The sequence below is a fragment of the Setaria italica genome, chromosome V (genome assembly GCF_000263155.2).
Source record: "Setaria italica strain Yugu1 chromosome V, Setaria_italica_v2.0, whole genome shotgun sequence".
NCBI lineage: Eukaryota > Viridiplantae > Streptophyta > Magnoliopsida > Poales > Poaceae > Setaria > Setaria italica.
In genome coordinates, this window is record NC_028454.1 from 42,437,851 (window position 1) to 42,465,780 (window position 27,930).

General features: G+C 44.8%; 4 protein-coding genes across 7 annotated transcripts; 3 read left to right on the plus strand and 1 right to left on the minus strand.

The window, feature by feature from the left end:
* Positions 1-1,433: 1,433 nt before the first annotated feature.
* Positions 1,434-6,061, plus strand: LOC101764618 (serine/threonine-protein kinase SAPK4). Its single transcript, XM_004970666.4, has 9 exons — positions 1,434-1,896; positions 2,021-2,095; positions 2,614-2,715; positions 2,794-2,847; positions 3,063-3,155; positions 3,250-3,342; positions 5,095-5,199; positions 5,304-5,402; positions 5,518-6,061. Exons 1-9 carry the CDS (start codon positions 1,777-1,779, stop codon positions 5,863-5,865), a joined length of 1,089 nt encoding a protein of 362 aa, XP_004970723.1. The 5' UTR covers positions 1,434-1,776; the 3' UTR covers positions 5,866-6,061.
* A 383-nt stretch (positions 6,062-6,444) lies between these two features.
* On the minus strand, positions 6,445-11,396 carry LOC101765037 (probable ion channel POLLUX). Its single transcript, XM_004970667.4, has 12 exons — positions 10,728-11,396; positions 10,568-10,636; positions 9,854-10,471; positions 9,481-9,663; positions 9,319-9,378; positions 9,033-9,236; positions 8,380-8,628; positions 8,165-8,263; positions 7,889-8,083; positions 7,418-7,510; positions 7,053-7,325; positions 6,445-6,961 (listed from the first exon to the last, which is right to left on the minus strand). Exons 1-12 carry the CDS (start codon positions 11,337-11,339, stop codon positions 6,743-6,745), a joined length of 2,874 nt encoding a protein of 957 aa, XP_004970724.1. The 5' UTR covers positions 11,340-11,396; the 3' UTR covers positions 6,445-6,742.
* Positions 11,397-17,084: 5,688 nt separating this feature from the next.
* LOC101765706 (DNA repair protein XRCC2 homolog) lies at positions 17,085-22,426 on the plus strand. Of its 4 annotated transcripts, none has more exons than XM_022826476.1 (11): positions 17,085-17,364; positions 17,868-18,009; positions 18,160-18,311; positions 19,067-19,131; positions 19,364-19,420; positions 19,803-19,937; positions 20,389-20,494; positions 20,627-20,657; positions 20,741-20,847; positions 20,973-21,069; positions 22,005-22,426. In XM_022826476.1, exons 1-10 carry the CDS (start codon positions 17,167-17,169, stop codon positions 20,994-20,996), a joined length of 1,017 nt encoding a protein of 338 aa, XP_022682211.1. In that variant the 5' UTR covers positions 17,085-17,166; the 3' UTR covers positions 20,997-21,069; positions 22,005-22,426. The 4 variants fall into 4 exon arrangements, with proteins under 4 accessions (XP_022682211.1, XP_022682209.1, XP_012702037.1 ...); XM_022826474.1 differs by having other exon boundaries at positions 17,087-17,364; positions 20,738-20,847; XM_012846583.2 differs by having other exon boundaries at positions 17,087-17,364; positions 20,738-20,847; positions 20,973-21,043.
* A 2,278-nt stretch (positions 22,427-24,704) lies between these two features.
* On the plus strand, positions 24,705-27,850 carry LOC101766121 (ammonium transporter 3 member 1). The gene is made up of 2 exons (XM_004970670.4): positions 24,705-25,949; positions 27,004-27,850. Exons 1-2 carry the CDS (start codon positions 24,998-25,000, stop codon positions 27,519-27,521), a joined length of 1,470 nt encoding a protein of 489 aa, XP_004970727.3. The 5' UTR covers positions 24,705-24,997; the 3' UTR covers positions 27,522-27,850.
* Positions 27,851-27,930: the final 80 nt, after the last annotated feature.

A 27,930-nucleotide genomic window follows, 5' to 3' on the forward strand; every position in this document is an offset into this window, starting at 1 on the left:
TCCAAGTTTGTTTTAGTGGAAAAACTAAGCCTAATCCAATAATCCATGATCCAACCCATGAGCGCTTGAATGGTTTGTCATTGTAACGTATATATTTCCCCATATGAACAGCCAAATACCCGAACCTAGCTCCGGAATTCTTTCTTCTTTTTGAACGTTAGGCCCTGTTTAGCACATCTTCACTCCTAAACTCCAGCAACTCCATCAAAAAATTCAGCCAAACACCCCAACTCCAAAACTCCATGGAGTTGCCAACTTCATGGAGCTGTAGTGCAAATGGAGGTGGAGTTTTGGAGCACCTCTTTTGCTACTCCAGAAACCACTCTTTTGAACCTCCTCGTGGAGTTGGTGGATAATTACCCACCAACGCCACTGGTTACATAGAAAAATGGTTCGTTCTATTTTCCTCCGAGACTCCACGCGCTCGTCCCCACCGGTCTCCACCGCGCTAGCGCCGCCCGTCGCTCCCGCTGCCGGCCGCCGTGGCCCCTCCGTCCCCCGCGCTCCGGCCTTGGAGCTCCGCCGCCGGCCGCCCGCACCGCCGCCCGCCCGAGCCCCGCCGCCGGCCGCACCCCCGCCGCCCGCACCCCCGCCGCTGGCAGCACCACCCACCTGCTGGTACCTTCCCCTCCTCTTCCTTTGGGTGACCAGTGGGCAACGACAGAGAGAGGAAAAAGAAAGGAGGAAGAAAGGAGGGGGAGAGGATGACGAGTGGGGCCTGAATTGGGGGCAACAATGGCAATTAACACTGAAATTGATTTTTTTGGAGCTGAGAGTACCCATCTAGCCAAACACCCCATTTTATTTCTGGAGTTCTGGAGTGGAGCTGACTCTACCTGAAGTTTTGGAGTAGAGCAGCTCCACCCAGAGCTGGAGCCATGCCAAACAGGACCTTAGTTCCGAATTTTTCGTGTGTAAGCACAACAATGTATATGATCCGTGTTGGACTCTTTACCTTAACTTGTGTAGGATACCAGTTGTCACATGGGGTATCGTTAGGAATTTAATGACATGTAGGAGCTTATAAATACCACGAAAACCTTTTTACATAAATTTCAAATAAAAGAAACGGCCTTCTAAGTCTTAAATAGAACTTTAAGAAAAATTGGGAGATTGCAACTTCACTCATACACTTTTTACGAGTAATCCCCACTCATACACTTTGAAAAGGCTGTAAAGAGACTTTCTCCGAGTCTGAATTCTGAAAGGTGTTTTTCCTGATCAAAAGAACCGGAACCCCAATTCAAGCGAAACGGAATTTTACACGTCGGATTCGACGGCGAACCGAAGCCAGCCAGGCCCGGACGGCCCACGCGCCCGGCGCGGGACACAGACACCGGCGCGCGGGGCCCACCCGACGTCCGCTCCTCCCCGTCCCCCTTGGCACCTTCCATTCCCCTCCCGGCCTCCCCTCCCCTTCCGCTCTCACGCTGGCGCGGCTTACCCGTCACGCTGCGCTCCTACCATCAGCACCACCACCACCACCACTATATAATCCCCGATCGCCTCGCGCACACGCACACCGACCCGCCGGCCGACGAGGCGCAACCGCGCAAGCGCAACGCAACGCAAACCCACACGCGCCGCCGCCGCCGCCTGCGCAGTACCGGCCCGCTCCTCCCTCCTCTCAGGTGCGATCAGGCTACGGGCTACGGCCGCCTTGGACCCCCCGCGGGCTGCGCCGCCGGACCGTGCTTGCTCAGGCCGAGGGGGACGAGCGGGGCACGCGGCCGCGGCTAACCCGGGCGGCGGGGTGCGGAGGCGGAGAAGGTAGGTATGGAGAAGTACGAGGCGGTGCGGGACATCGGGTCGGGGAACTTCGGGGTGGCGCGGCTGATGCGCAACCGTGAGACCCGGGAGCTCGTCGCCGTCAAGTGCATCGAGCGTGGACATCGGGTTCGTTGGCTTTTCTAACTTTTTGTTACGGTTTGTTCGGCTTGGTGTTGGATTAATTCTGGGTGGATTGCGACGGGGCTCTAATTTTGTTGGTTTTGTACTTTTGGGGATCTGAATTCTGCAGATTGACGAGAATGTGTACAGAGAGATCATCAACCACCGCTCGCTGCGCCACCCCAACATCATTCGCTTCAAGGAGGTTCGTCGATGTGGACCGAAACGTTTAATTGCCCTCTCGATAATTAAGCTTCACCTTTTTTTTAAATACCACAGGTTGTATGGTGCTATTTTAGTTCTAGGGAGAGGCGCCAAAAGGGGGTGGCGGATCAAGGATTTTTTGAAAATACATTTTGTAGTTAGTTCGAGACGTTGTTGATTCCTCTTAACTGCATGTAGTGGAGGAATCTTTTGATTGGTGCTGTTTAATTAGGCGCCAACTTTTGCTACTTTCCTCGGTCCTTTGTCCCTTTCCTTTTTGGCTATTCCCCTTGCATTTCTTACGAATTAGGTATGCATTTTAATGTCAGGGATGCATGCGCTTTAGGTACTAGTTCAAAACTTTAAAGTGCAAAGTTTTCTGTTTAAATTGTCGTGAAGTTTTAAATGGATGAAGAAATCAGATTGTGCCTCCACACTGTTAGCTTCAGCAGTATATTTTCTTCACATTTTTTTTTCTGAATCACATGGTTTTAATTGTTTTGGGTAAAAATTCCGCAGGTGATACTTACACCAACACATCTTATGATAGTGATGGAGTTCGCAGCAGGCGGAGAGCTCTTCGATAGAATCTGTGATCGTGGGCGGTTCAGTGAGGATGAGGTCCCAGAATTTGTTCCCGAGCTTATGTTAATCTTTTAATGAAAGAGTAATGCTCAATTTTTTTTCTGCTTAATGCAGGCCCGATATTTCTTTCAGCAGTTGATCTGTGGCGTGAGCTATTGCCATCACATGGTACAAAACACACAAACAAAAGATTTTCTTGTTCAGTCTACAAACTAAAACCCCATCCTACATTTTAAGAACAAAAGTTTCGTATATTTGTGTGTGTTTTTTTAGTAGAGTCGCTGGTTTTTGTTAGTGTGAAAACTGTACTTTGATGTACGAGCTTCATATCTATTTTATTATTTCCCATAATTTATTCTGAGGGTGAAATTTTCAAAAACCAGCAAATATGCCATCGAGATTTGAAGCTGGAGAATGTTCTCTTGGATGGTAGCCCAGCTCCACGGCTCAAGATATGTGATTTTGGCTATTCCAAGGTTTTTGCTGGAGCCATGGTTTATGTTTTCATGCTGAACTTATTGACATTTCTATAAATTCTCATTAATCGTGTTTTTGCCGTGTCTGGAACAGTCATCGGTGTTGCATTCAAGACCCAAATCAGCAGTGGGAACACCAGCGTATATTGCACCTGAGGTACTATCCCGTCGCGAGTATGATGGAAAGGTGAGCTTATCTCCCCCTTGTCTCTTTTCACCATCACAATATTACTGATTTGGAGTGTTTAGCACAACATTACTGATTCACCCAGCTTTTTTTGGTGCATAAATTAAACGATAGTAATCAGACTTCCCCATCACAACCACATAGTGGGGGTGCAATTGTCCATGATTGTGATGTTACATGCTTGCCTTCTCAATGTAATGAAAAGTCAGGTTGAATGATCAATCATTCTGAAACAAAAGTTGCTCCTTCAAAAATTATGGAATTCTGCATAACCAGGGAAGAATCTTAGGAAATATCCGATCCTCGGGATTATTTGTCAAATCGTAATAAGCAGCTATCTTCTCTGGCCAAACCAAATCAGTCATTTATGATGATGAACTAAAATAAGCTGTAAAATTCTAGGGCATGTGCCAAACCTCTTTGTTGCTGTCTTGCTGACATGCTGTTGGTGGACAGTCTTGTTTGGCTACTAGATGAACATTGCAACTATTCTTTGACAGTGCATTTCATTGTTAGCTGTAGTCCCAAGTACTGAAACAACAAAAGATCTGAAATTCGATAAATGTTTCTGATTTGGATGAGGAGTCATTGTCAGCATGAGGTGCTGGAACATCTTCTGTTTGGTTTGTTGAGGTAATATGTACCCAAGGGATGTTGACATCAGAAAAGTTGAGTGGAGCTGTTTGATGACAGATCATCCATCCATAAAAAAGGTTCTTATCCTACAGATTCTCCATGTTTGTATGAAAGGTTCTTAGCCTTTGTACTGGTTATGGACGGATTCAGCTTGTTGTCTACAACATTATCATGGATATTGATATATATAGATTCTGATAGGTTCATTGCAAGCCAGGTTCTATTTTCCATCTTGCATGTTTTCCCCTGGAAACTGAGTAATACCTGTATCTTTTGTTGAGCCTACTTGTCAGAACGCAGGAAGTGCAACTAATAAGTCAATAAAGAACAATACTACAAACATGTGCATCACACAATCCGAGTGCTACACAAGAACTTTGAGGTAGTAGGAAATGCGCTATCGTGGGTTTCATGTATAAATCAATAAAGAATAATACTCTAAACATTTGCATCTTTTGTTAAGTTTGATGGCTTGACATGAAGATTCATTATGTCAGAAATTTTGGGTGCACTGACTTCCTATTAAAAATTTTATTAGAGAAGTTCATACCTGCACAACTAGTTGGCCAACCATTGGGCTTCATGTATATGCCATATCGCTAACAAGATTGTCAACCCTATTTACATTTTGATGGTTCTCTGACTTCCTTCTTGAACATAATATGCCCATTGAGTGCCTATCTGTTTCCTCTTGTTTCTTATGACTAGTGTTTTGTGTGTAATGTGTTTAGGGTTAAGGTCTTTATGGTTTGTGCTGATGTGATTTATCACAACCCACAAGGAACCCAGATACTGGTCTACATATATTTTTTATTTCTAATTCAACAGAACAAAATTGCACCACATGAAAGTCACCCAAACAATCAAACATCAGTTTCACCTCAGACTCATGTAGGATTACTGAATTTGAAGCTTTGTCAGTTTAGCACAAAACATAAACTGCAGTAAGTCGTATCAAGCACAAGTAACAGATTATATTTCCTTCGTTTAATTCCATCCTGAAAATCTAACCCCTAACCTTGTGATTCACTCTATCCTAAAAGAGTTGGTTAATATTTGTCTAACAGAGTATTATCCAGCTCTCCTCATTGATGGCAGTGGTACTTGTTCATGTAGCTTGCAGATGTATGGTCCTGTGGGGTGACTCTTTACGTCATGCTTGTGGGAGCATACCCATTTGAAGACCCGGATGACCCCAAGAATATACGCAAGACCATTCAGGTGACAGGCTATAGTAAATGCTATAGATATACCATCCAATGTCCGCTAGCATTTCCCTTTCTCCATATCACTTTACCCTCATTCCAGTCTCTTTTCACCTGCAGCAAATAATGCAAGTGCAATACGATATACCAGATTATGTCCACATATCTACGGAATGCAAGCAACTTATCGCGCGTATCTTTGTTGCCAATCCAATGAGGGTAATTATCTCAACATGTACATTACTCTCATGATACGTCTCAATACAAGTGGTATAGCATGGACTGCTGTAATGTTGTCGATTTTTATGCCATATTTTTTTACAACTATTTCCAGAGAATCACAATGAAGGAAATAAAGAGCCATCCATGGTTCCTAAAGAACCTGCCACGGGAACTCACTGAGACGGCACAAGCCATGTACTACAGGAGAGATAACAGGGTACCTTCTTATTCAGATCAAACATCAGAAGAAATCATGAAGATTGTCCAAGATGCAAGGACCATGCTGAAATCATCCAGATCAGGTTACGTGTCGAGCACCGAGTGTTCGGATGAGGAAGAAGAGAAGGAAGAGGAACGCAGACCAGAGGAGAACGAGGAAGAGGAAGATGAATACGATAGGAGGGTCAAGGAGGTCCATGCAAGCGGAGAACTCCGGATGGACGCTCTACGCATACGATAACTGGGTTATTGCGGAACGGAAGGATTCAGTGGGATGTATGCAATTTTGGCCGCAGAATTTCTTCTGTTTGGTCGCCCCCCCTGTAACATAATTTACTTGATGCCCTGAGACTCTGGGACAAACTACAATGTTTTATATATGTAAAACCTGTGAATATGAACCATGCGCGGATGCACCTGCCTGTCTGCATTATACAGTCTGCTAGGTCCCAGTATGATATTCTAACGCATGTTGAAGTGAGATCGACGCTATCTGCAACCACCTGAACATCCAGCATAGATATGGGAGGCAAGTTGATCGGTTTGAAGGAAAAAAACAATGTAAGAAGCTCTTGGCAGTAGTAACCCCAGTGGCGACACAGAGTTTCCAATGCTGCAAGATTGCAACACATACTTTCAGGTATGGTAGCACCATGTCATTCTCAAAAATTGTAGGCATCAACACTGCCAATATCTAGGTGCCTGATGACAATAATGGAGCGATCCCTATTTCACCAGATGCCAGTGATTTAAACCTTTGAAAGAAAAACAAACTACGAAGTAGGACTAACCAAATGTAGCCTCAACAGGGCACGCTGCATGACCCATAACATCAATTCTGCCATTGAAATTTGATAATTAATGTGCAATTCAAAGGATTACAAGTTACCCTCTGCCTAATTGCTTCATTGTACCATTTGCTACAACAAAAGTTCCAGGGCTGAACATGGAACTGTTTATGCGAGATCAATTGAATGCTACAAATTAACATGTACTGATGTATAGAGCTAATGGTTTGGATCAGGACTGTACATTATGTCTGCCCGGTTATCATTTCAATTAGCATGGATTAGCATTAGAATATTCACTTACACAAAAAAGTGAGATGCTCTTGAAAATTAGTCACCTTTTGAGATGACAACGAAGACATCATCTACTGACCACTTCCTAATCTCAGACTTACGTTCTGGGTTAATGATTGCCTGCTCAGTGTTAGCAAGGCGGTACCCAATCACAATCTCTTCTCTCTCACGAGCCCTAACCATTATATCAAAGAAACTCAACTCCTCTTGCTCATACAGGTAAAATTCAGCAGGTCGAATGCACATCTCGTTGCCCTGTAACATGCAAAGGATAAAAAAGATCAGGTGCAAGACATGGCAAGCTGGATAGTCAACAGATAGAGGACGATAACATTTTAGAAAGTACCTCCTCAGCAAAAAGTTCTTCAAGAACTCTGTTTATTTGCTTGTCTTCTGCTACCATTGCAAGTGCCATACTTACAAGTTCATTTGACAAAACATAATCGCTAATCTTGGAGACAGATACAAGATTTCTTGTTCTGGAGTCCAGTATCTCACTGATAATTATAGATTTGTCTGATGCATTCTGCATTTCCCGAATCCAGGCGCTGTGACAGAAGCCAGTGTAACCAGTGTAACAGTGAGGTGATTTCAGCTCCTTGAATGGAAGACGCTTAGACTGTAGAAGAAGGCACACATCAATAGTGCAGAACAGCAGAAGCCATTCGTTTATACACTGTATGTTATAATACCTGGCTGTTTTATACTCACCTGAATGTCACGAATTAGAAGAAGTGTAGCCAAAGAACGTGAATCAGAATGTACGATGGAGTCCTCCACTGACTCATCTGCAAGAATTAAAATCTGTTGCTTCAAAGTTAGCACTGGACATACTTCTGCGGAGGTAAATTAGAAATTGGAGAAATATAATCACATCATGAATATGGTACTGATACTCTATGCAATCAAATCAAGTAACCAACTTTCAGACTCCAAACTCTTATCTCAGTCATGTGATGAAGATCTAAACACAAGATGTGAATGCAACTTAGTACATGTATTAAACAGACTATTTCACACAATTGCAAACACAAGATTATGTGGGGGCCTGAAGCTTCAACCGGAATATGATAGTAACAGATCATTCAAATATGTTATGACCTCGCTGTAGATTCAATAATTATTTCTTTTATTGAACAAAGACTTTTCATAATGTCTCTAAAAAAGAGCAATTGTACTCACCGAGTCAAATGTCTCCAGAGGCAAGTTTTCCAAGTGCCGCCTGATGACAGCATTCCCTTCTTTATGTACAAGTTTAATGTTTGTTAACCCACATATATCCAAACCACCATCAGTCAGTTTTATCTCCCTCTCCTTCTCCGGCACCTCATTGAACATCCATAATTCTGAACCTGGAGCAAGAAATGCTTCCAAAACCTAAATAAAAGCACTAAAGTTCGTTACCAAAAAAATATGATTATCAGACATCAATCAGAGAAAATAGTTTAGTAAAGTTACCATTATCATATCATGGATGTCACGGCGCCAGCCACAGAACAAAATCTTCTCTGGATATTTGGGAGGGGTCTGTATGTTAGGCAGGAAACCCTTATTTACCTGAAAATAGATCACATATATAAGGTAAAACTCAAGGTGAAAGGAAACAAGTTGCACAACAATCAACACAAGAAAGCAACTATTATTGAACCTTAAATAGAAGTGAGGACATTCACCTCTGGTAGTGGGGCAGGAGCATAAGTATCATCATCTTCTGCAATAACAAGGACCTCGTCACCTTCTCTTAAAACATATTCATCATCAGGATTCATTAAGATCGTTCCGGCTTTTGAAGCAACCTTGACTCCACAGGGTACAGCATCAGGAAATGAGATCAACACATCCCCAAACCTCATGCCATCCAATTCTGGCCATCTTTTAATATAAAACTCTGCATTTTCAAATCCCAATATATCTTCCCATATCTGCAAAAGTGGTTGATGGGTTAATATTTTGAGTGTGGTGATCCATACCGGGGGAAGAAATTCAGGACCAAATAAAATTTGGTTCAGCATGGTAGCCTCAAATTTCAATCACATATCAAGTGAACAATTGAACATTAGCAGCTACCAAGCTCCATGGATTTGAATTTTTTTTAAAAAAAAGTCAAATAGCTAACAGCTGTAATGCATCTGGGTAATGCATTTGATATTATGAGTTTAGAAATTCCATATATGTAAATCCGTAGCAACAACATTTTTGTTATACATGTGTATTTGTGTAAAGAGAGAAATGACACCATACAGAAATTCCAAAGATACCATGATTAAAGGAAAACTATAGGGGTTAATATTGTTCACTATACAACCAGAATAGCACTGAGATGTACCTGTGCCAGACCAGGTTGGAGTGCACACTGTATCATCAAACGTCCAATCACATCATGAGCAACAACTGTTTCGATTAGTTCACCTCCAACCAGTTTCACTAAGGGTTCATTGTCAAGATCACTCATTTCTACAACAACATGGCCTCGTAGACCCTCCTTGACTCCAGTCAGGCTCAGCACCACTCGCAAAGCCCGTGCATCGCTCTAGGGGACACAAAATGTGAGCATATGGAATAATAAGATAAGCTCCATAAATATTAAATGTGCGTAGAACAAAACTACTAACTTGGTCTGCATTTTCATCAGAAGCTAAAACAATAATAGCCCGTGCTTTAGAAACAGAAACCTGAAAAAAAATAGAGGTCTGCTATTGAGATGAAATCATCAAAAAGAGTGATATATGCTACGTCGAGCAGGGACAACAAGGTGAGAATTCTTACGCTTCTACCTTTTTCAAATCTGCAAGAATTAAAGGACTGCCACTCCTACATATAACAGATGTTCCCATGAAGTCAAATTCTAGCTTTGCTATGTCCATCTCCATTTCTTCCTTGTCTCTTTCTGCCAGAACAACAACTACACCACCACCAATACTCTTATTTGCTATAGCTAGCTGCTTCAGAAGGGATCCCTGGTCCACAGTACAGATATTGTAAGCTAAATTATTCAATTTTATTAATGTTGACAACAATAGAAATTGGTGTTTGCTGCACAACTTCTCCCATTGATATTGGAGGATAAAGTACAAAAGATGAATTGCATATTTATCTGATTGTATACATTTTTTTACATACTAAAGCAGTTTTCCATCAGAATATTACCAGCTTGTCACTCCAGCCAAGGATTAGTATATGGTTGATCTCTATCACCTCACTTTTCCCCTTACGCCAAGAATCCACCTTCTCTGATATTGCATCTGACACAAGCCCAAGCATTGTGGCAAACACCAGCATGCCCCCGGAGCTAATTGACACAGACACAATTCTTGGCCCCAGGCCAACCTGATCGGCATGGTTTCCAGAATCTGCCACAAAAGTCCAAGAAAGCCAAAGAGCCTCCAGGAATCCACTGCCACTAACAACATACAATGCAATCCCACCCGAAGCAATGAGAATTATGGTGGCTAATAGGAGGGCAAGAAGCTTTGCATATGGGTGTCCTGAGAAGAACACGTCAACTTTATAGGCAATCCTCTTCTTGAGAGGCACTTCTTCTTCACTACCTCTCACCCTCATGGAATTTGTTTGTCTCCGTCGGACCTGATCAATGTACTTAAACAGGAATAACGGAACTGCAAGTGCAAAGATGGAGCTAGATGGAGCTAAATTCCAATTCCCTGAGTTGATAAAAGCAGAGCCATGGTCCCTGCCAATCCAAGACACCTTCTCAGTACCCTCACGATCCCCAGCATTACCGTCACTGCATGATCTGATCTTTTCCTGGCAAAATGTTGAAGATTTCTAAATTGTTAGCGGATTGAACTCTGATGCAAAGCAGCTAACCAGGACAAAACTCACACAGATCAAAGAGATAACCTGAAGTCCCATAACTTTGACCCATTGCCAAATAGCGAGGACACAGCTTGTAAAAGTTATGGCCAGCAGCTGCAGTAACTCAAAGGGAATCAGTTGTGAAAGTTACGACCAGCTTTTATGGCAGAGGCATATGCTACGCTACAGAGCTAGCTTGACTTACGAGCGGGAGATACGAAGAGAGATCAAATCGCGGAGCGCGCGGGGGCGGAAGTGGAGGCGGCAGCGGCCTCCGCTCCTCAAGCAGCGCCGGGCGCTTCACCACGGAGGCCAGGCTCCTCTCCTCCTCCCTCTGCGAGACCGCCACCCTCGGCGGCACGGTGGGATTAGCGCTCGGTCGGTCGGCACTCGTCGGGGTCTGCTGCTGCTGCCGCGTCGGCCGCGGCCGCGAGGCGTGCGGCCCGAGGAACGACGGGTAGCACCAGTCGCGGTCCAGCACCCCGCCGTTGGGCGCCGCGTAGGAGGGGTCGTCCACGGCGACGGTGAGCCGCCGCGGCGCCGGGGACGGCCCCGCTGCTGACGCCGGAGGCGGAGGGAGCGGCGCTGTGGAGGAGCGGCGGACGAGGATGCTGTCCTTTACACCACCACCTCTGCCTCCTCCTCCTCCTCCTCCTCCTACCCTCTCAGCTGCCAATATGGACGCCGCGGCGGAGCCGGAGATGGTGCGCGACTTGGTGAGCTGCGGCCGCGGCGGGCGCGGTTCAGGGCTCGCCCCGCCGCCGGCCCGCGGACCAGGGCTCGGGCTCGCCGCTTCTCCCCCGTCGCTCTCCGCCATTAGCAGCGAGCTCAAGCTCCTCCCCTCCCCTCCCTCCGGCGCCCGCCCGGTAATAATAAACCACTCCCAAATGGCCCTTTAACCATGTGATTACTTGTCCCCTCCACTAACCCCGCCCCACCCGCGACTCTGACTCGCGGGCCACCTGCCATTTGACCCACCTGTCAGACGCACACGCCGCGCGGGATGCGGGCGGCTTTGGCCGGTTGGCCCGTAGCCAATGGAGGCACGCAACTGTAAACTGTTGCTGCGGAAGTGCGGAGGGAGAGCAAGCGGGAAGCAGGAGGCGCGGCAGCGGCGGCGATCGCGCACGGGAGTCACGTGCGGCGCGCGTGAGCGGCCGCAAAGGCAGCCGATCGCTGGGTCGCCCTCGCCCGTGCTGCCTGCCCCACCGGAAGCCCACTTGGCCCTACCGGTCTATCTGCACAGTTCCCGTGGGGCCCGCGGACGAGATCTTCGCGCCGCTGCTGTGGGGGCCGGCGGGCGACGCCGACGCGACCACGGTGGTGGCGGGAGGCCAGCAATGTGCGAGGCATGTGACGCCCGCGGCGGGTCGGGCGATCGGGGCCGTCGGCCGCTGCACTTGCCGGCGAAGGAATCGGATCTGCGCCGTCCGCGGCATAGGATACTGCCACGGGCAATGGCATTAGCCTAGTGAAGCGCGCCTCGCTCGCTAACCGCTCCAACTAGCGCTAGATAAATCCACGCGTCGCGGCAGCAGGGGATGGTCTGAACCTGATGCCTGATGGGTGTTGGGTGCCGGCCATGTGCTCATGCATCGTTTGATGGTTGGTTCTGAGGGGAGATCTTTCCATAATCTTTTGTTTATTGAAGTTATATACCCTTTTCCGTTGCGGGGGCAGCAGGCAGCTCGTGTGACAACTGACACAAGAGTGACAGGCCAGTGTACAGTGTAGAGAATGAGAATCGTGAAGTTTCAGAGCACACCAACAGATCTAGAAACTTGGAATTTCCCCTAAAGATCAGACACCCTCTTTTTCGTTGTTTCCTGAAAATAAATTGTTACTTTAGACCAATGCGTGGTATTTTGTACCTGCATTCTTCACACTTCAATTCCATTAGCGCAATGCCGAGCAGGTGAGTGTCAGTGGAAGTTTTATAGAGAGTTTCATCAGCATTGATTTCTATACCATATCATCAATTTTGCTGATTTGGCAATGTCTTTATGAGGAGAGAGAGGATGAAGTTTCATAAAATGACAGAGGAGTTTCATCCCTATGAAACACAGCTGGCACAATTACCAAGTTTGTAGTCTAGGTAACAGTGCAATGAAACTATGTATTGAGACTGGCCTTAGGGCACGTACAACGGGAGTTGGTTTGCTGTCTAGGAGCGGGCGTTTTTGCGAAAATCCCCTCATCTCAACTAGGCGATGGGCGCATCGTCGCCTCGCAAAGGAACGGCGAGGGCTCGTGCTCCCAAGCCAAAGCGCCGGCTCTAGCACCGTTGTGCGCCCCCGCTGTCGAAGACGAAGGATCCTCTGCGGCGCTTCCCCTCCGCGTGGGAACATGGCGGCAATTTTCCTTCCCTCCGCGCTAATTTCCCCCATAAAATCGATTCCCCTCCAGCTCCCCAATCCGCCCCCAACCCTAGAGCTCAATCGAAGATGAGTCAAGGTGTAGATGTGGCGGCGACCCGTGATTTGCTAGAGGCGGAGGCACAGCGGAAGCGGAAGGCCGCCGCATTGCAGGAGTGGAAGGGGGCGGCGTCGGCAAAGCAGCAGAAGGGGGGTGGCGGTGCTAGTGCGGAAGGGGGGCGGCGACGCTGCGTAAGGGGAAGGGGGCGGGGGCAGCGGCGGCCGTCGTGGTGGAGCAGGAAGGTGCCCCCAACCTCACCAGCGGCCCAACCTCACCGACGACAGTAGCAGAAGGTATTGTCTCGTTTCAATCCCCATCATGCTTCAGCGACCCCAACCTCACCGACGTCCCAACCTCCATCGTCTTGCCGAATGGAGCTTTCTGGAACCAAGGAACTGGTGGTAGGCCGATTGCTCATCCATGGATGCGTCCTCAAGCTTTGGATCCATCAACATGGTAACAAATCAATCTCAATTTTTGATAACTGCTTGTTTATTAGCATTTTGATTAGTCCTCAAAACATAACCTGAGGCTGAAGTAGTACTTTCATGTAGTTACCAAAATTATGTGAAAATTGTGTCAAATCTTAGGTTTGTCATATGTAAAATTGTGTGAACCTAAGATTACCTGATTATGAAAATTGGTCCGTCAAATATTTTTTTTGGTTTGATGTGTCCAAAAGAAAATGTGCTTGGCAATAAAGCTGAGGTAACATTCAATGCACATTGCGTCATGCTGTGTCAGAGAAATTCATTCATCCAGTTCCAATTTTACTTCATTTCTTTTCCTTCTCCGCTTCATGTTTAGACAACCGCTAAGATGATGTAATGATGTACATGTTTACTTATCTAGTTTTATGGTAATTGATCTGATTATGATAATTTAGATTCCATGATCATTTGTTTTTACATCTAATGTGTATTTTCATGCAAATTTTTATGATCTGACATCACTCTTGTTAATGCCAGTTTTGTTAAATTCCACTTTTTAGTGGTTGAAATGTACGAACTAGAAGATATGTTTAGAGTAAGCATAACCAGTTGGCAAAATAAATAGTACTTAAGCAGAGGAATTCAAGAATGCTCTGTTAGAATAATTTCTAAGCTCCACTTTTTTTCTTCTCTCTGGTAGTATTCTGGAAAGATTGCATATGGTGAGGGTATGAATAATCTGTGATAGGTATCAATATGTGAGCAGACCAAAAGGTAGGAATGCTTAGTTTCAAGGTGCCATAGAAGTGAATAATTGAACTGGTATTTTCAGGAATGCTACAGGAATGCTTAGTTTCCTCTTTTCCCCTTTAGTCATCCAGTAGTATTTTCAATTGTTGTTGTTGCTACTGGAATGCTTAGTTTCAGGGTGCCATAGAAGTGAACAATTGAACTGGTAATTTCAGGAATGCTACAGGAATGCTCAATTTCCTCTTTTCCCCTTTGGTTATTTTTCTGCAGGGATCATGATCCAACACCACCTAGTGGCTTCACAAACTTTATCAAGAATCATGCTCAGATGTCTCAAATGGGTCCTTCTCATTTTGTCCCATTCAAACCGCCACGGCCTTTGGACACTTCGCCATCACAAGAAAAAACAGCAACCCCTCGTTTATCACTGGTTACTGATAAGTGTATTAATGTTGATAGTGGGTATGAACTTGTTAGGACTGAGAAGTGAATTTTGTGGACACAAGAAGAAGATGTTAAGCTGGTAAGTTCCTTAATGCTGTTGCTTTGTTTTTCAATCACATTGTAAATTCAATTACAGCAATATAATACTTTCTATACGATTGTAGGTGAACTCTTGGTTGCTTGATTTGACGAACTCATCCCAAGGAGCTGATAGGAAGAATGAGTAGTATTGATATTATTGATACGTACAACTAGACTACTCCCGGCAATAGGAAAAGAAATCTTAAGCAAGCCAAGGACAAGTGGCACAAGATTAATAGATGGACTGACCTTTTCCACAATGTTTGAATAAAGGCTCGAAGAGTTTTCACTAGTAGATACAATGATCAAATGTGGATTGATAAGGTACATCACTTCTATATGGAAGACAATGAACTTGGACCTTTTATTTTAATGGATGTGCAGTATACTGTCAAAAATGAGGCAAAGTGGGTAGCATATAACGTAGGCTAAAAGCAGCACGTAAACAAGGAAGTGGTGAGTAAAGATTCAGATGTTGTAGATGTTGAGGAGAATGTAGAATGCCCTAAGCCAATTGGGCAAAAGAAGCTAAAAAGGCCGCCAAGGAAAATAAAACCAAGTTCAAGCTTTGTGACAGTGATATTGAGGAGCTCCATACACTAGGAAGAATCCAATCTGAAGATCATGCAAACCGGGTTAAGGTATTGGAAGTACAACAGAAGTTATCATCTGACAAGCTTGAAGCAGCAAAGCTTGCTCATCTTACAACAAAAGAGTAAAAGGAGGCAGCAAAAGATCAAAAGGAAGCAAAAAGGTATGAAGCTGAAGCTAGAATGTTTAAGACCTATAATTGTCTTCTCTCGCAAGATGTAGGACTAATGTCTGATGAAGAAAAGGCTGATCATGCAGCAACAATGAAGCATTTGAAGAAGAAATTATTTGCTGAATTTAATTAAGGTATGCTTTAATTACTCTAAAACATCCGGACTAATTTCTGAAACATGATATGTAGCTATCCTTCTGAAACCTCCGAACATACCTTTAGTTTAGTTTCAGTAGAAGTTCAGAAACATAATTTGCAGTTTAGAATTTTCAGTACTCATTGGTTTAGTTTAGTTTTCCAAATACATATGTGAAGCAAAAATGTGTACATTATGCCTACTGAAAGCTTTGTTTCTCTCCGAAACTAGCATTGCCCTCTACTTACTGTGATGAGAAATTTTAGAACTTGGGACTCAATTCTTCTACTAATTGTGATCCATTTGCAGGTGCTAGGATCATGCCCAATTTGCATGTTGCAACCACATCACGAGGAGTACCTAATGAAGAATAGAATTTTTCATGCCATACCTATCTTGCTGGAAGCAAATCATCTCAAGTTGGAAATGGAAGAGGTGATGGTGTTGGTAGGGATGAAGAGTTGACAGCATAGAAAGAAATGTGTTTGCATTATTCTTAGATCCATCATTTTAATGCTTGTGTTGCTGTGCAATCTTTTGGTCACAACTTGGTTCATGACTCGCATTGCTCTTATTCTAGAGCAAAATCTGTTTTATACTTGATCAATTTTATACAAGCAAAATCTGTTTTAAACAAGCAACAAAATGACTACACACATCAATTTTATACTTGATCACCATGATTTATATGCCCATGGATGGATTAAATACTTCGCAGACAACCTAATAAACAAATCTCTATACAAGTTGTCTGTTTCATTGTCTATATGTGACATGGCATGCACAAAAAGATACCAGCTGTGGCCCATCTAAATTGTAGGTCGTTGTATGCACCTAAATATAGTGTATATCTAGATGTATAGAAATATCTATGAACCTAGAAAAGTTAAAAACAACCTATAATTTAAAATGGAGAAAGTAGCAAATAAGGCTGTGATGACAACGATGGTAGAGGCAAATGGTTGATAGATCTCTCAATGTTACAAAATCGCCAAGTTTGAACGTCAAGGTGCCATCTGGACGTGACCTTGAACTTTACTAAGCTCGACATGATATTTAGGGCTCGTTTGATATGGCTTAGGGGGGTTTTGGCTTCGCAGATGTAGCAATATTGTAGCAGACAGAGCTGAAGCTCCGGGGAGCTACTTATTTGGGTTTCATGGGCTTCACCTCCTTCCCAGTTCATTTCGAGATCTCGGTATCCGTTCCAACTTCGTGCTACAGTAACGCATAGTACTAAATAGTACGTGTTATTGTAGTGCGAAGCTGAAGCCCCTCTTGCCTAAGGCGTGCCAAAAGAGCCCTAGTCTACTTGGTTATCCGGTGAGCTAAACAATTACGTGGTCCAATAGGAGGCGGTGTGCCGTGCCCAAGTCCACATCAAGTGTCCAACTCAGGTCAGCACGTACCCACCTGTCTTGTGGACCCCACGTTAACTAGACGCCATCACAACCCATGTGCTACTCGGCCCAGCCCAACACGACCGAACCGGCCCAAGGCGCAAACCTGCAGGCGCGCAAACAGAATACACAAACCTGGAGGCGCCGAACATGATCGAACGAGCGCCCAAGAAATTTCGAAAAAATTGGTGAAAAAGTGCGACGAGAGCTGCAGAACCCTATCCATGGCCGGAGAGGCGGGAGGAGATCCCAGAGCGTGGTTGGCCGTAGACGAGACGGCGGCGGCCTTCATCTCCCGCTCCCTCGCCTCGCGCCCCCCAATCATCCTCCCGCCGCCGCTCCACCGTGCGCCGCTCCGCCCGGGCAACGTCGTCGAGATTGCCGGCCCGTCCAACTCCGGCAAGTCTCACCTTCTTCTCATGGTAAGCTAAGAGCCGACGTTTATACCCTTTTGGTCAAAAAAAAAAAATGATGCAAATGGCACCAACATGGCGACACGCTTGCAGTATTAGTATTTTGAGTGTCTTCAGTAAATTTCCACTGGTTTTGGTCTCTGAGCGTATTGCCATGAAATTAGAAAAAAACCTATGGGCTATATCGTGTATGATCGACTGTGTAATGCAATGTAGATTAAGTGCTATATTTAGTATCGGAGATCTGCAGGACTTTCAGGAATTTGGGCAACTTTGGTAGGCAACAATACTTTCCAACATTGGCGATGTTGAAGCACAGGGGTCTTTCTGAAAATAGGGAACATAAGTGTTCGATCTTCTTCACTTCAGACTTACACAATTGCAATGCTCTAAATGGGAGGCTCCTTTTTGGGAAAACAAAGTACTAGGCTGGGAGTGATGCTCAAGAAAAAAAACATGATTTGCTTTCTGTTTTCTTTGGGAAGCTAATCAGTGTGTGCTTGGTATCTTAGGCTGCAGTGCAGTGCATATTGCCAAAGGAATGGGAGGGCATCTACTTTGGGGGCCTGGGGAAGTCAGTCATGTACTTGGACCTGGACTGCCGATTTGATGTGTTGCGGCTGGCTCAAATTCTGAGGAATCGAATTGCTGAGGGTCAGGAAGTTACACTTACTCAATTTTGCACTACTGACTTAACACCAGTGCTGCATATGCAAGAGCCTCGGTTCTATGTAAACATTTTATAGGCTTTCTAATTTCATCAATCAGCACTGCACATCATGGAGCCCCTTTCACATTTGATAGGTTTTGCACATCTGAGAAATGGAGGCCTTGAAAAGGATGGCACCAAGGACGAATTTCAGTGTTCTTTTGAAAACACGCTGTTCTCTGATTGCATGCAGCATTTCTTGTATGTCCGTTGCTACAACAGTTCTGAATTTACAGCTGCTTTGAAGGCAAGTTCTCTGTTGGCATGCTCATATATATGTTGCTCACCACTTGCTTGAGCTGATGTTAACCAAAAAAAAAGTGAGAATCGTATAACTGCTGGTCTTATCTTAATCGTATCATTTCTGACCTATGGAACCTCTGGAAAGAACTTGCTGAATTTTTCATGGTGCATAATTGGTCAGCTTTAAAAAGGTTCCACGGTTAGCAGTACATTTTATTTCTATTGGCCACACATGTAACTTTGTACTTCGAGTTTTTTCCACCTGAAGCGATGATATTTGCTGACAGACAAGAATCATACATCTTACACAGTTAGCAGCACAACCTTCTGAAATGAATTTTGAGGTTTTCTTTTGTTAATCTTGTCCAACAAAATTGGATTTCACTAGATACAAAGATACAAATGTGACAACCATCATGTAGCACTGGATTACTAAAACTGATTTCACTCTCTCCACCATACGCTCAATCATCTTATTTCCTGTACTCCAGACTCCAAGCTCAATATTCCAGAAATAATATAAAAATTACCCCTCCAGACTGAATTACATATTTTAGATCTGCACGCACAAGAAAGGAGTATATAATAAATTATTTGACACATTTTGTCCTGTTTAACTCTTTAAAACACCACTGTGATTAACTTAGGGGCATTTGGTGGAAAATGAAACCTGGCAATCTACTTCACATGCTTAGATAAATCATATCGTCATTTATAAGATGCAACTGTTCTTATTTCTCTGGTTTCATTTACTTACAGACTGTACAGTCTCAATCAAGGAGTGAAGTTCTTGGTGTCGGTATATATTTTGTTATGATAGACAGGTATCTCGTCACATATCTTGTGTGGATTGTATTCTATACTAGACCCGTTGCATCTTTTGCACTGATTGGTCCTATGATAGTTATCTGCTTATCTTTGTTTCATAGAAAATAACAATTGACATTTAGGATCCTTTCCTCTCTTTTTTTTCCTTCAAAAAGCAGATAGCTTTGCTTATCTTCTTCTGTATTTTCATTCCTTTGTTAACCTTTTGATACTTTCCCTTTTTTGCAGCATTGGTGCTTTCTACTGGATAGATCGTGCTTCTCAACCTGTCCGAGAGAGTAAAGGGTGATTTCAAAATTGTAGATTCGGCATACATGTTTTGTTTGGTTGTCGTTTCATCTATGAAGTCATTGTTGACATGTGACTAACCAAAAGAACATTCTACTCTACTTTGTTCTAATGATCTTTCCTGCATATATGAGTAGGACAGCACTTTCTTCTGAAAAAAAAGGAGAGCGAGTAGTTTGGCTAGGAAATTTAGCCACTACAATACTGTTTTCATATGAAAATAATGTGACAGACTGACAGTTACATCATGTTATAGAAATGCTAAGTGCTAACAGGCAGCGATGGTACCAAATTCTATTTTAACCGAATCAGTTCAGTTTTCAGTTCCTTTTATGTATTTTATCTCTGCACTTTTGGTCAATTACTATTATTGATGCAGGAAGTCACTGCAGAGCGTTACTGAAACTGTTGTCCACGAGATACGCACGTTTTTGCAACTTCAACCTGCATTGGTGTTGGTCACGAAGGCACCCATTTATGCAGAAGGCACTACAACAGCAAATGACTTCAATAGGTAATCAACATTCCAGCCTCACTTTTCTATAGGCAATTTTATTTTGAAAATTTGTATCTTGTGGTGCCATGTAACTGTAGGATGTTAGAACTGTATATCATCCATAATCTTTCTAAGTATTCTTTCTAATTAGTGCTATGCACTCAGTTCAAGCACTATATCATTTGGTAAATGCTTAATCTCTTTGCAAGCTTGAGATTATTAAACACAGAGATTATATTTTCTTATTTCGACCTTGGGATTTAGCAAAGTTTGATACCTGTCATTCAAACCTGATATCCAATTTAATTTGGTTGCAAAATTGTAGTATAAAATACTCATTAGATCATTACCGTTCTTGTACATTTCAATAAATTGTTTATCTCCAGGACAATTGCATTGTTTTTTTCTTCGAAATACAATCTGGGCAGCTCACCTGAAAGTGTTAGGTGCTTCTTTTTATGTTATTTAGGGGTTCTTCGAAGTACACGCTGGAGGATTCAACCGTTTTGAGATATTCAAGACAGGAGGAAGAAAGAACTCTCTCTTATCGGGAATATATGCCATCAATATGGCAGGTCTGTGATAAATTGGTGCTTAATTTCAATTTTTATGTACTCATCTATACAATGTCAATTTGCCTTTTTCTATATATTGGAACCATAACTGCAAAACAGGCTAAAATTTATCTGAAATTGTGTTCTTTGCAGTCCTTTGTTACACACAGGATAAATCTGCAAGGTACAGGTTGTTAATTATATTATATATGATTTATAATTTACTCTTTTGGTCACTGCAATCCTATTTATTTTATTTTACAGTAGAAGAAGCAGAAGTTCCCTCTGTGCAGGAAAATGGGGTGCATTCTACACATACTTCTGAGTGGGTGCAACCTTCCCTTAAAACAAAGGAGAAGTTTTCTATTGTGGATGTAAGATGTTTGCTACTCTTGTTCCTTTGCTTATTCGTAACATATCAATTTCTCTAATATGGTGTAAACTCTTTTGAGTGGTACCACATTTGTTTTAACTGAGATTATTCCTTTTCACTTTTCAGGATGGTGTTATCCTTATACAGTGAATTGTGCTGATGAATATGTCCAACCTCACTAAAACCTTTGAAAAGAAGTATGCACACCTATGGGATATGCTGTGTTAGTATCTCTATCTTGATTCCCTGGTACTGTATTGCGCACACACAGAAGTGTAGAAACCTGTAGGGCTGAGTGTAGATGCCTACTTTTGTAGTGCAAAGATACGGTTCTATTTTTTCTCCAATAATACCAACAACTGGCAAATGATTCAAACATGCAAGACTTCTTAACATATAGTGGACTGAGTAACTTTAGTCTTCTACTGATGTATGGTTTCCTAGTTTCTAATATTTCCCCTTTGTGTGTCTTACTTGGCACTTTCAAATCTTTCATCTTTTTCGCGTACCTCTCGGTGTTCTTTTATGTCACCATTTGAATGTTTTGATAGGCTTGCAGGTTTCATATCAGCTTAGCATATTTGTTGTTTCGCACATATGTGCAGTGTTATAAGCCGGACACTCTAAATCACAGTACATGGCATTATGTTTTCATGGTACATGGCCATTTAACAACAAACAATTAACTACACATGAATTTGACTTCCACTTTCATCAGCATGTTTGTTCATTTGTTAATACACAGATGTGAAACTATTTTGAACTTTTCTTGTTTCCTCACACCAAATGTACAATTGCCATGACTTGATTTTAATTCTGCTGCAATTGCTAAGTATAATCCTAAAGGCAAAAATAAACTCACGTAAACCATTGTTGCAAATTTGCAATAGTAGAAGAATGTCACACACATTAATAAAACATAAACTTGATAGTTGAATAAAATGATGGGTTAGCCTTTTATTTCTTGGCTTTGGTGTTTGGCATTACATAGTGAGACCTGGCATTATAATCTATAACATTCCTGTGAAAAGCAAGCCATTTTCTTTATACAAACATTTGTCTGGAGTCTGGACCATTGGCTGCCTTGTACCAATGTCATCCAAACTTAAGCATTTGTTTATTCCAAGTGCATGAGATTTCTGTTCCTGTAATCATTAGGAGGTACACGAGATCCTTTCAAAACAAGGAAGTGCACGAGATACATTACCAGTCATGAGGAGAATTAAAAGGCATAGGATGCAGAGACACTAAAGCATCAGGTACTCAGGTATGGCCTTGATCCCAAAGAGAAGATGAAAAACACCATCCAGTAGGTCATGTTGCTTCCTGGTGACACACCTGTGTGAGTTGCTTCCTCAGTTCAGAATGATTTTAAGGGTTAATTAATGTTGGAACTCATCCTGTGGCCAGCAATGAGAAGACCTTTCATTTGAGTCCTGAGAAGTCGGGAAACTCATTTTCATATAGCATAAATAGTTCAATTTGACATTCTGATTTATTCAAGGCCAGCTGATTGGTTGGTTACTGTGAAAACATTCACTATGATTATCTAATAAGTTTTTATTACTAGTTCATTGTCATATTCTCTGTATTGTCATTTACTATGCAAAACTTTGTTGTTGAAACATCTCGTTTTATGCTGTGAATCTTTACATGTTTCCTAGATAGAAGTTTGTTCTTTTCCCGTGAGTTCCTACTCAAGATTTAATAGTTATATTGGTTGTACTTTATCCTTTTTGTCAATGTCCTTGCATGTTCTTAAGTTCCAGCTAGTGTTTCCCGCTCCTTTTTCTAGGAAAAGATGTACTCTTTTTGGTGATCACAAAGTTACTGTACCTTTCATTGTTGTTGCGGTCATTTTCTCTGCCACTTTGGCACTGTGTTTTTTCCCCATCTTTTGTTAATTGTTGTTTGTCAATCAGCATGCCAACCAATGTTGTAGTTATTTGAATTGTAACGTCAACGATGAAGGTGAGACCAAAGCCGCCATTGGCAGTGGTCAATTTCTGCCGGCCTTCCACACTGATGATGAGAGAACATGTCATTTTCTGTTTTCAGCTTATATGCACAAGTGGCCTACTTAAGAATTATGATGGCGTCATCGGTATATTTAATCATGGTTATGTGTTCGTGACAGGAATGAAACTGCTGTAATGCATATATCTATATCTATATATATCTATATCTATATATCTATATCTATATATATATTTGGTACAAATTTCGTTTGCCGGTCATTATTCATCAAATGTCCTCTTCGCGTTATGCATCAACCCTGTGCATCAGGTCACGTCATGGATCGCAATTTGTGTAAAGCAGAGTTTCCGTTAAGCTTGTGTTTTAAAATGTGAATTAAACTTTTAAGCATTATGGAGACGATATTTATTGGACCTTTTGATCTGTCAGAATAAAAAAGTAGACGATGCATTCCTTTTTGCAGTAAGCCTGTTGCTTTAAAGTGACTGCAGGCGGCTGGAGCTCACACAATCCTCGTGCACCCGTGCAGGGTTACATCCAAAAGCTCCATCTCGTGCGAGATTTAAGCGCGGTTAGTTTTCAGCCATCAAAGTGTGCTATGGTATTCTCTTCAAAAAAAAAGTGTGCGATGGTAAATAGTGCATACAGGTATATTTCGTTTTGGACGGCGAGAGAAAGTTCAGTTATCTCGAGAATTAGGTAAAATTCCCATGTTCAGATGAAACCCGAACCTCGTTTCTGCTTCCCACGATCCCAATCGCCCAACCAGCTTGCTGGAAGCGGACCGTGTGTGTCTCATCATTGGGAAGCCAGGAAGCTGCCAGTACTGCAATATGGAAGCAGGAGAATCAGAGATGCGTCTCCGCGTTACGCCATGGATTCAGATTTCAGACCGTCCGAGCTGCAACCTCGTGCCATATGTCGATGCCCTACTCGTCAGCCGTGCAGACAACTCAACCCAGGACAGCTGACATCACAACATTGCAAGAGTCCATTACGGGCATCTTGTAATTTGTATGCTAATTGTCTTTTGCTCGGCCGGTCTAGTTAGCCGTCAGCAAGTTCGCACAAATGCATGCTCCAAGAGGCCTGGAGTCTCCTTTCGTCCAACCAACGGCTGCTGCTGTATTAGGAGAGGCTTTCATGATATCTACCTGATGTCACGATAATAGCGAAAGAAACATCATTTTGGTTACTGATCGATCCGTCTCAGTCAGGTGTCTCCAATTCAGATGATTAGATCAAATGAGCCTTTCAATTCTCAGACAAAATAATAGCAGTTCCGCGGCTTCGTTTTCGCGTTGTTGACCTTCAAGTCAAGGTGTTACCTTGGCTGTTCCAGGAAGGGAATCTTAGATTCAATGCTCTTCTTCAGCCGTCAATACGGGCCAGATTCCTATTCGTAAGGCAAACTGAACTGAAACCTGTCATGTTTACACGCACTTGCTCTAAACGCTCCGGCCTTATTCTAGGCTCTGCTGGTGTATTTGCATATGTAACCGTGTCTCGCTATGAAACCTGTGATGTTTACACGCACTTGCCGATTAATCTACGCGTTCCAGCCAGCTACAGAGGGCCCTGCAGCAAGGCTGAGCCTGAACCTGATCCGCTCGACACGGATTCTGCATTGCTGCTACGTTTTCTAGTCTGAGGTTCACGGTCACGATGGATAGGCCCGAGCGAGCAGCCGAGCACCCGACAAGAAACGTCCAGCCAGGCCGAGGAGAAGGAGATCCTCAACCAGCCAAGCAGAACTCGCAATTCCATCGCTTAAACTAGTTCAGAAGCGAGCAAGCGCAAGAGCACAAACTCGATGAAGAGGCCTTGGTCACTTGGCGCCAGAGTCTTACATGATTGGGGTCCTTCAAAACCGATGCCCCGCGCTTGGATTCTTCCCTCGCCTCCCCCCCATCCCCACTGGCCCAACTCATTCCCTGCAGCCTAGGTTCTAGCTCCTCTCCTTGATCCACTCACCGGCGCTCTCGCTGCTCTCGCCCAACAGTGAACACACCAACGATGCCCCACGCGTGAGCCGCTCCCTATATAACACGGCGGGAGCCTGGCCTAGAAGAGCCTCATCGATCACCAGTGCCGGTGCCGCCCACTATCTCCGCGACCGCCGCCGCACACTAGCTAGCTGATCGATCGTCGTCGTCGCTCCCGGCCGACCGAAGATGAGCATCGACGACCCTTTGTTGTACAACATGACGTCGGGGTACCTGCCGGGCATCGGCGTACCGCACTGGCTGAACAAGGGCGACAATGCGTGGCAGATGGTGGCGGCGACGCTGGTGGGCCTGCAGAGCATGCCGGGTCTGGTGATCCTCTACGGCAGCATCGTCAAGAAGAAGTGGGCCGTCAACTCGGCCTTCATGGCGCTCTACGCGTTCGCCGCCGTCTGGCTGTGCTGGGTTACCTGGGGCTACCAGATGTCCTTCGGCGAGAAGCTGCTCCCGTTCTGGGGCAAGGCCGGGCACGCGCTCAACCAGGGCTCCCTCCTCGCCCAGGCCGCCCTCCCGGCGACCGAGCACCACTACCACGGCGGCACCGACATCGAGACCGCCGCGATCACGCCCTTCTACCCGCAGGCGTCCATGGTCTACTTCCAGTGCGTCTTCGCCGCCATCACGCTCATCCTGCTCGCCGGATCCCTGCTCGGCCGCATGAACTTCAAGGCCTGGATGCTCTTCGTCCCGCTCTGGCTCACCTTCTCCTACACCATCGGCGCCTTCTCCATCTGGGGCGGCGGCTTCCTCTTCCACTGGGGCGTCATGGACTACTCCGGCGGCTACGTCATCCACCTCTCCTCGGGCGTCGCGGGGTTCACTGCAGCCTACTGGGTCGGGCCCAGATCCACCAAGGACAGGGAGAGGTTCCCGCCGAACAACGTCCTGCTCATGCTCACCGGCGCCGGCATCCTGTGGATGGGCTGGGCCGGGTTCAACGGCGGCGACCCTTACTCCGCCAACGTCGACTCCTCCCTCGCCGTGCTCAACACCAACATCTGCGCCGCCACCAGCCTCCTCGTCTGGACCTGCCTCGACGTCATCTTCTTCAAGAAGCCCTCCGTCATCGGCGCCGTCCAGGGCATGATCACCGGCCTCGTCTGCATCACTCCCGGTGCAGGTACGGTATAAAAGACTCAGTCCACTATATCTACGTGCACATCACTTGTCATTAGCTGTTGTTCATTGGAGTAGTAGCTAATCTGATAAGTTTGGAGTAGTAGCTAATCTGATAAGTTAATTGCAACGCGGCAGCCAGCATATATCGCTCGATGCATCAATTTTTGCCACGTACGGAATTAGCAGGTTAAAATTAATGCAAGTCGTTGAGATAGACTGGGTTGATGTTTCTGCCCGCCGAAAATACACTGCAACCATTTCTATCTTGTGATTCTTCACGGATGCACAGCACTGAATCTACCCTCTTTTGACCCGTCCGTCAGCGTGTACCAGTGAATCCAGGATTCGGCATCACGAGCCAATTCACTTTAGAGAGTGCTGTAGTTTATCTAGAAAACTGCTATCAACAAAGTCCAACACTTTGTCTAATAACCAACTGCTAAACGACACAAATATGACACCCAAATTACTTTGTCTCGAGTGCTCCGTAGTGTTTCCCTAGCTCAACTGAGGAAGTTTGGGAAAATATGCTGAAAAAGCAGCTTAGATTCCATGAACGAGGTAGGAGTGTCGTCTGAACAAAAGTTACCTCTGCACGTGTGGAAGATTCATATCAACTAGCAAGAAAGACCATATTTTTTCTAAAGCTTTTTCGCACCATGATAGCGTCAGTGCTGTAGTATACCATGCTTTTAAGTCTGAATGTTTCTACTAGGAATCTAGAAGGGAACAAAAGCAGCAAAGCAGCTTCCTTTTTTTTTTTTCCAAAGCTATGAAGACTTCCTTGGCCTGCTATCACCATATACATCAGGCGACATCAGACAACCAATGGTCTCGGAGGATCATTATCTTGTCACCCCACGTCGTCATGCATGCTTCCACTAGCTTTTTGACAGTTTGACCCAAAGCACCCGTCGCAAAAACACGCCAAATCTGGTGGATATTCGAAATTTACCTGCAGCTTTCAAATCCGGAAGAACAAAATGGGCATGAATCCCTTGTTAGTAACAGACTAACTTTTGTCACCGCGGGTGATCGTCAACCTCTGCACGCAGGTCTGGTCCAGGGATGGGCGGCGATCCTGATGGGGATTGTCTCGGGCAGCATCCCGTGGTTCACGATGATGGTGGTGCACAAGCGCTCCCGCCTCCTCCAGCAGGTGGACGACACCCTGGGCGTGTTCCACACCCACGCCGTGGCCGGGTTCCTGGGCGGCGCCACCACGGGTCTCTTCGCGCACCCGGACCTGTGCCCCATGTTCCTGCCCGTCACCAACTCCCGGGGCGCCTTCTACGGCAGCGGCATCCAGCTCGTGAAGCAGGTGGGCGGCGCGCTCTTCATCATCTCCTGGAACGTGGTGGTGACGAGCCTGGTGTGCCTGGTGGTGCGGCTCGTGGTGCCGCTGCGCATGCCCGACGACGAGCTCGCCATCGGCGACGACGCCGTGCACGGCGAGGAGGCCTACGCGCTGTGGGGCGACGGCGAGAAGTACGACTCCACCAAGCACGGCTGGTACTCGGACAACGACACGCAGCACAACAAGGCGCCCAGCGGCGTTACGCAGGACGTCTGATCTGATGATGAGGGGTCTCAGTCGATGGTGATGGGATTGGAAAGGGAGATTTGAATAAGTGATCAGATCATAGGGGGTTTTATTTGGTTCAAATCGAAATGTTTGGTCATGTGTTGGGGTTCGAACGATTGGTTGATTCGCCTGCATCATGTTGCGGGCTGGCTTGGATGCAGTTTTTTCTACGGTGAATTGCGTTGCGTGTGGGTGGAGTTGGTCGTTTTTTGTTGCGAGTTTGCTTTGGCGTCGCACACGCGCGTGCGTGCGTGCACGCGCTGTGGAATAACGTGTGGTGCTGTGATGAACTAATGAGCAAGAGGTTTTCGTGATAACTTGCATATTATGCATGTATCATAATCTGAAGCTACTGTGGGTAGAGACGGGATTTCACACCTCTCCATCGGACCATCCG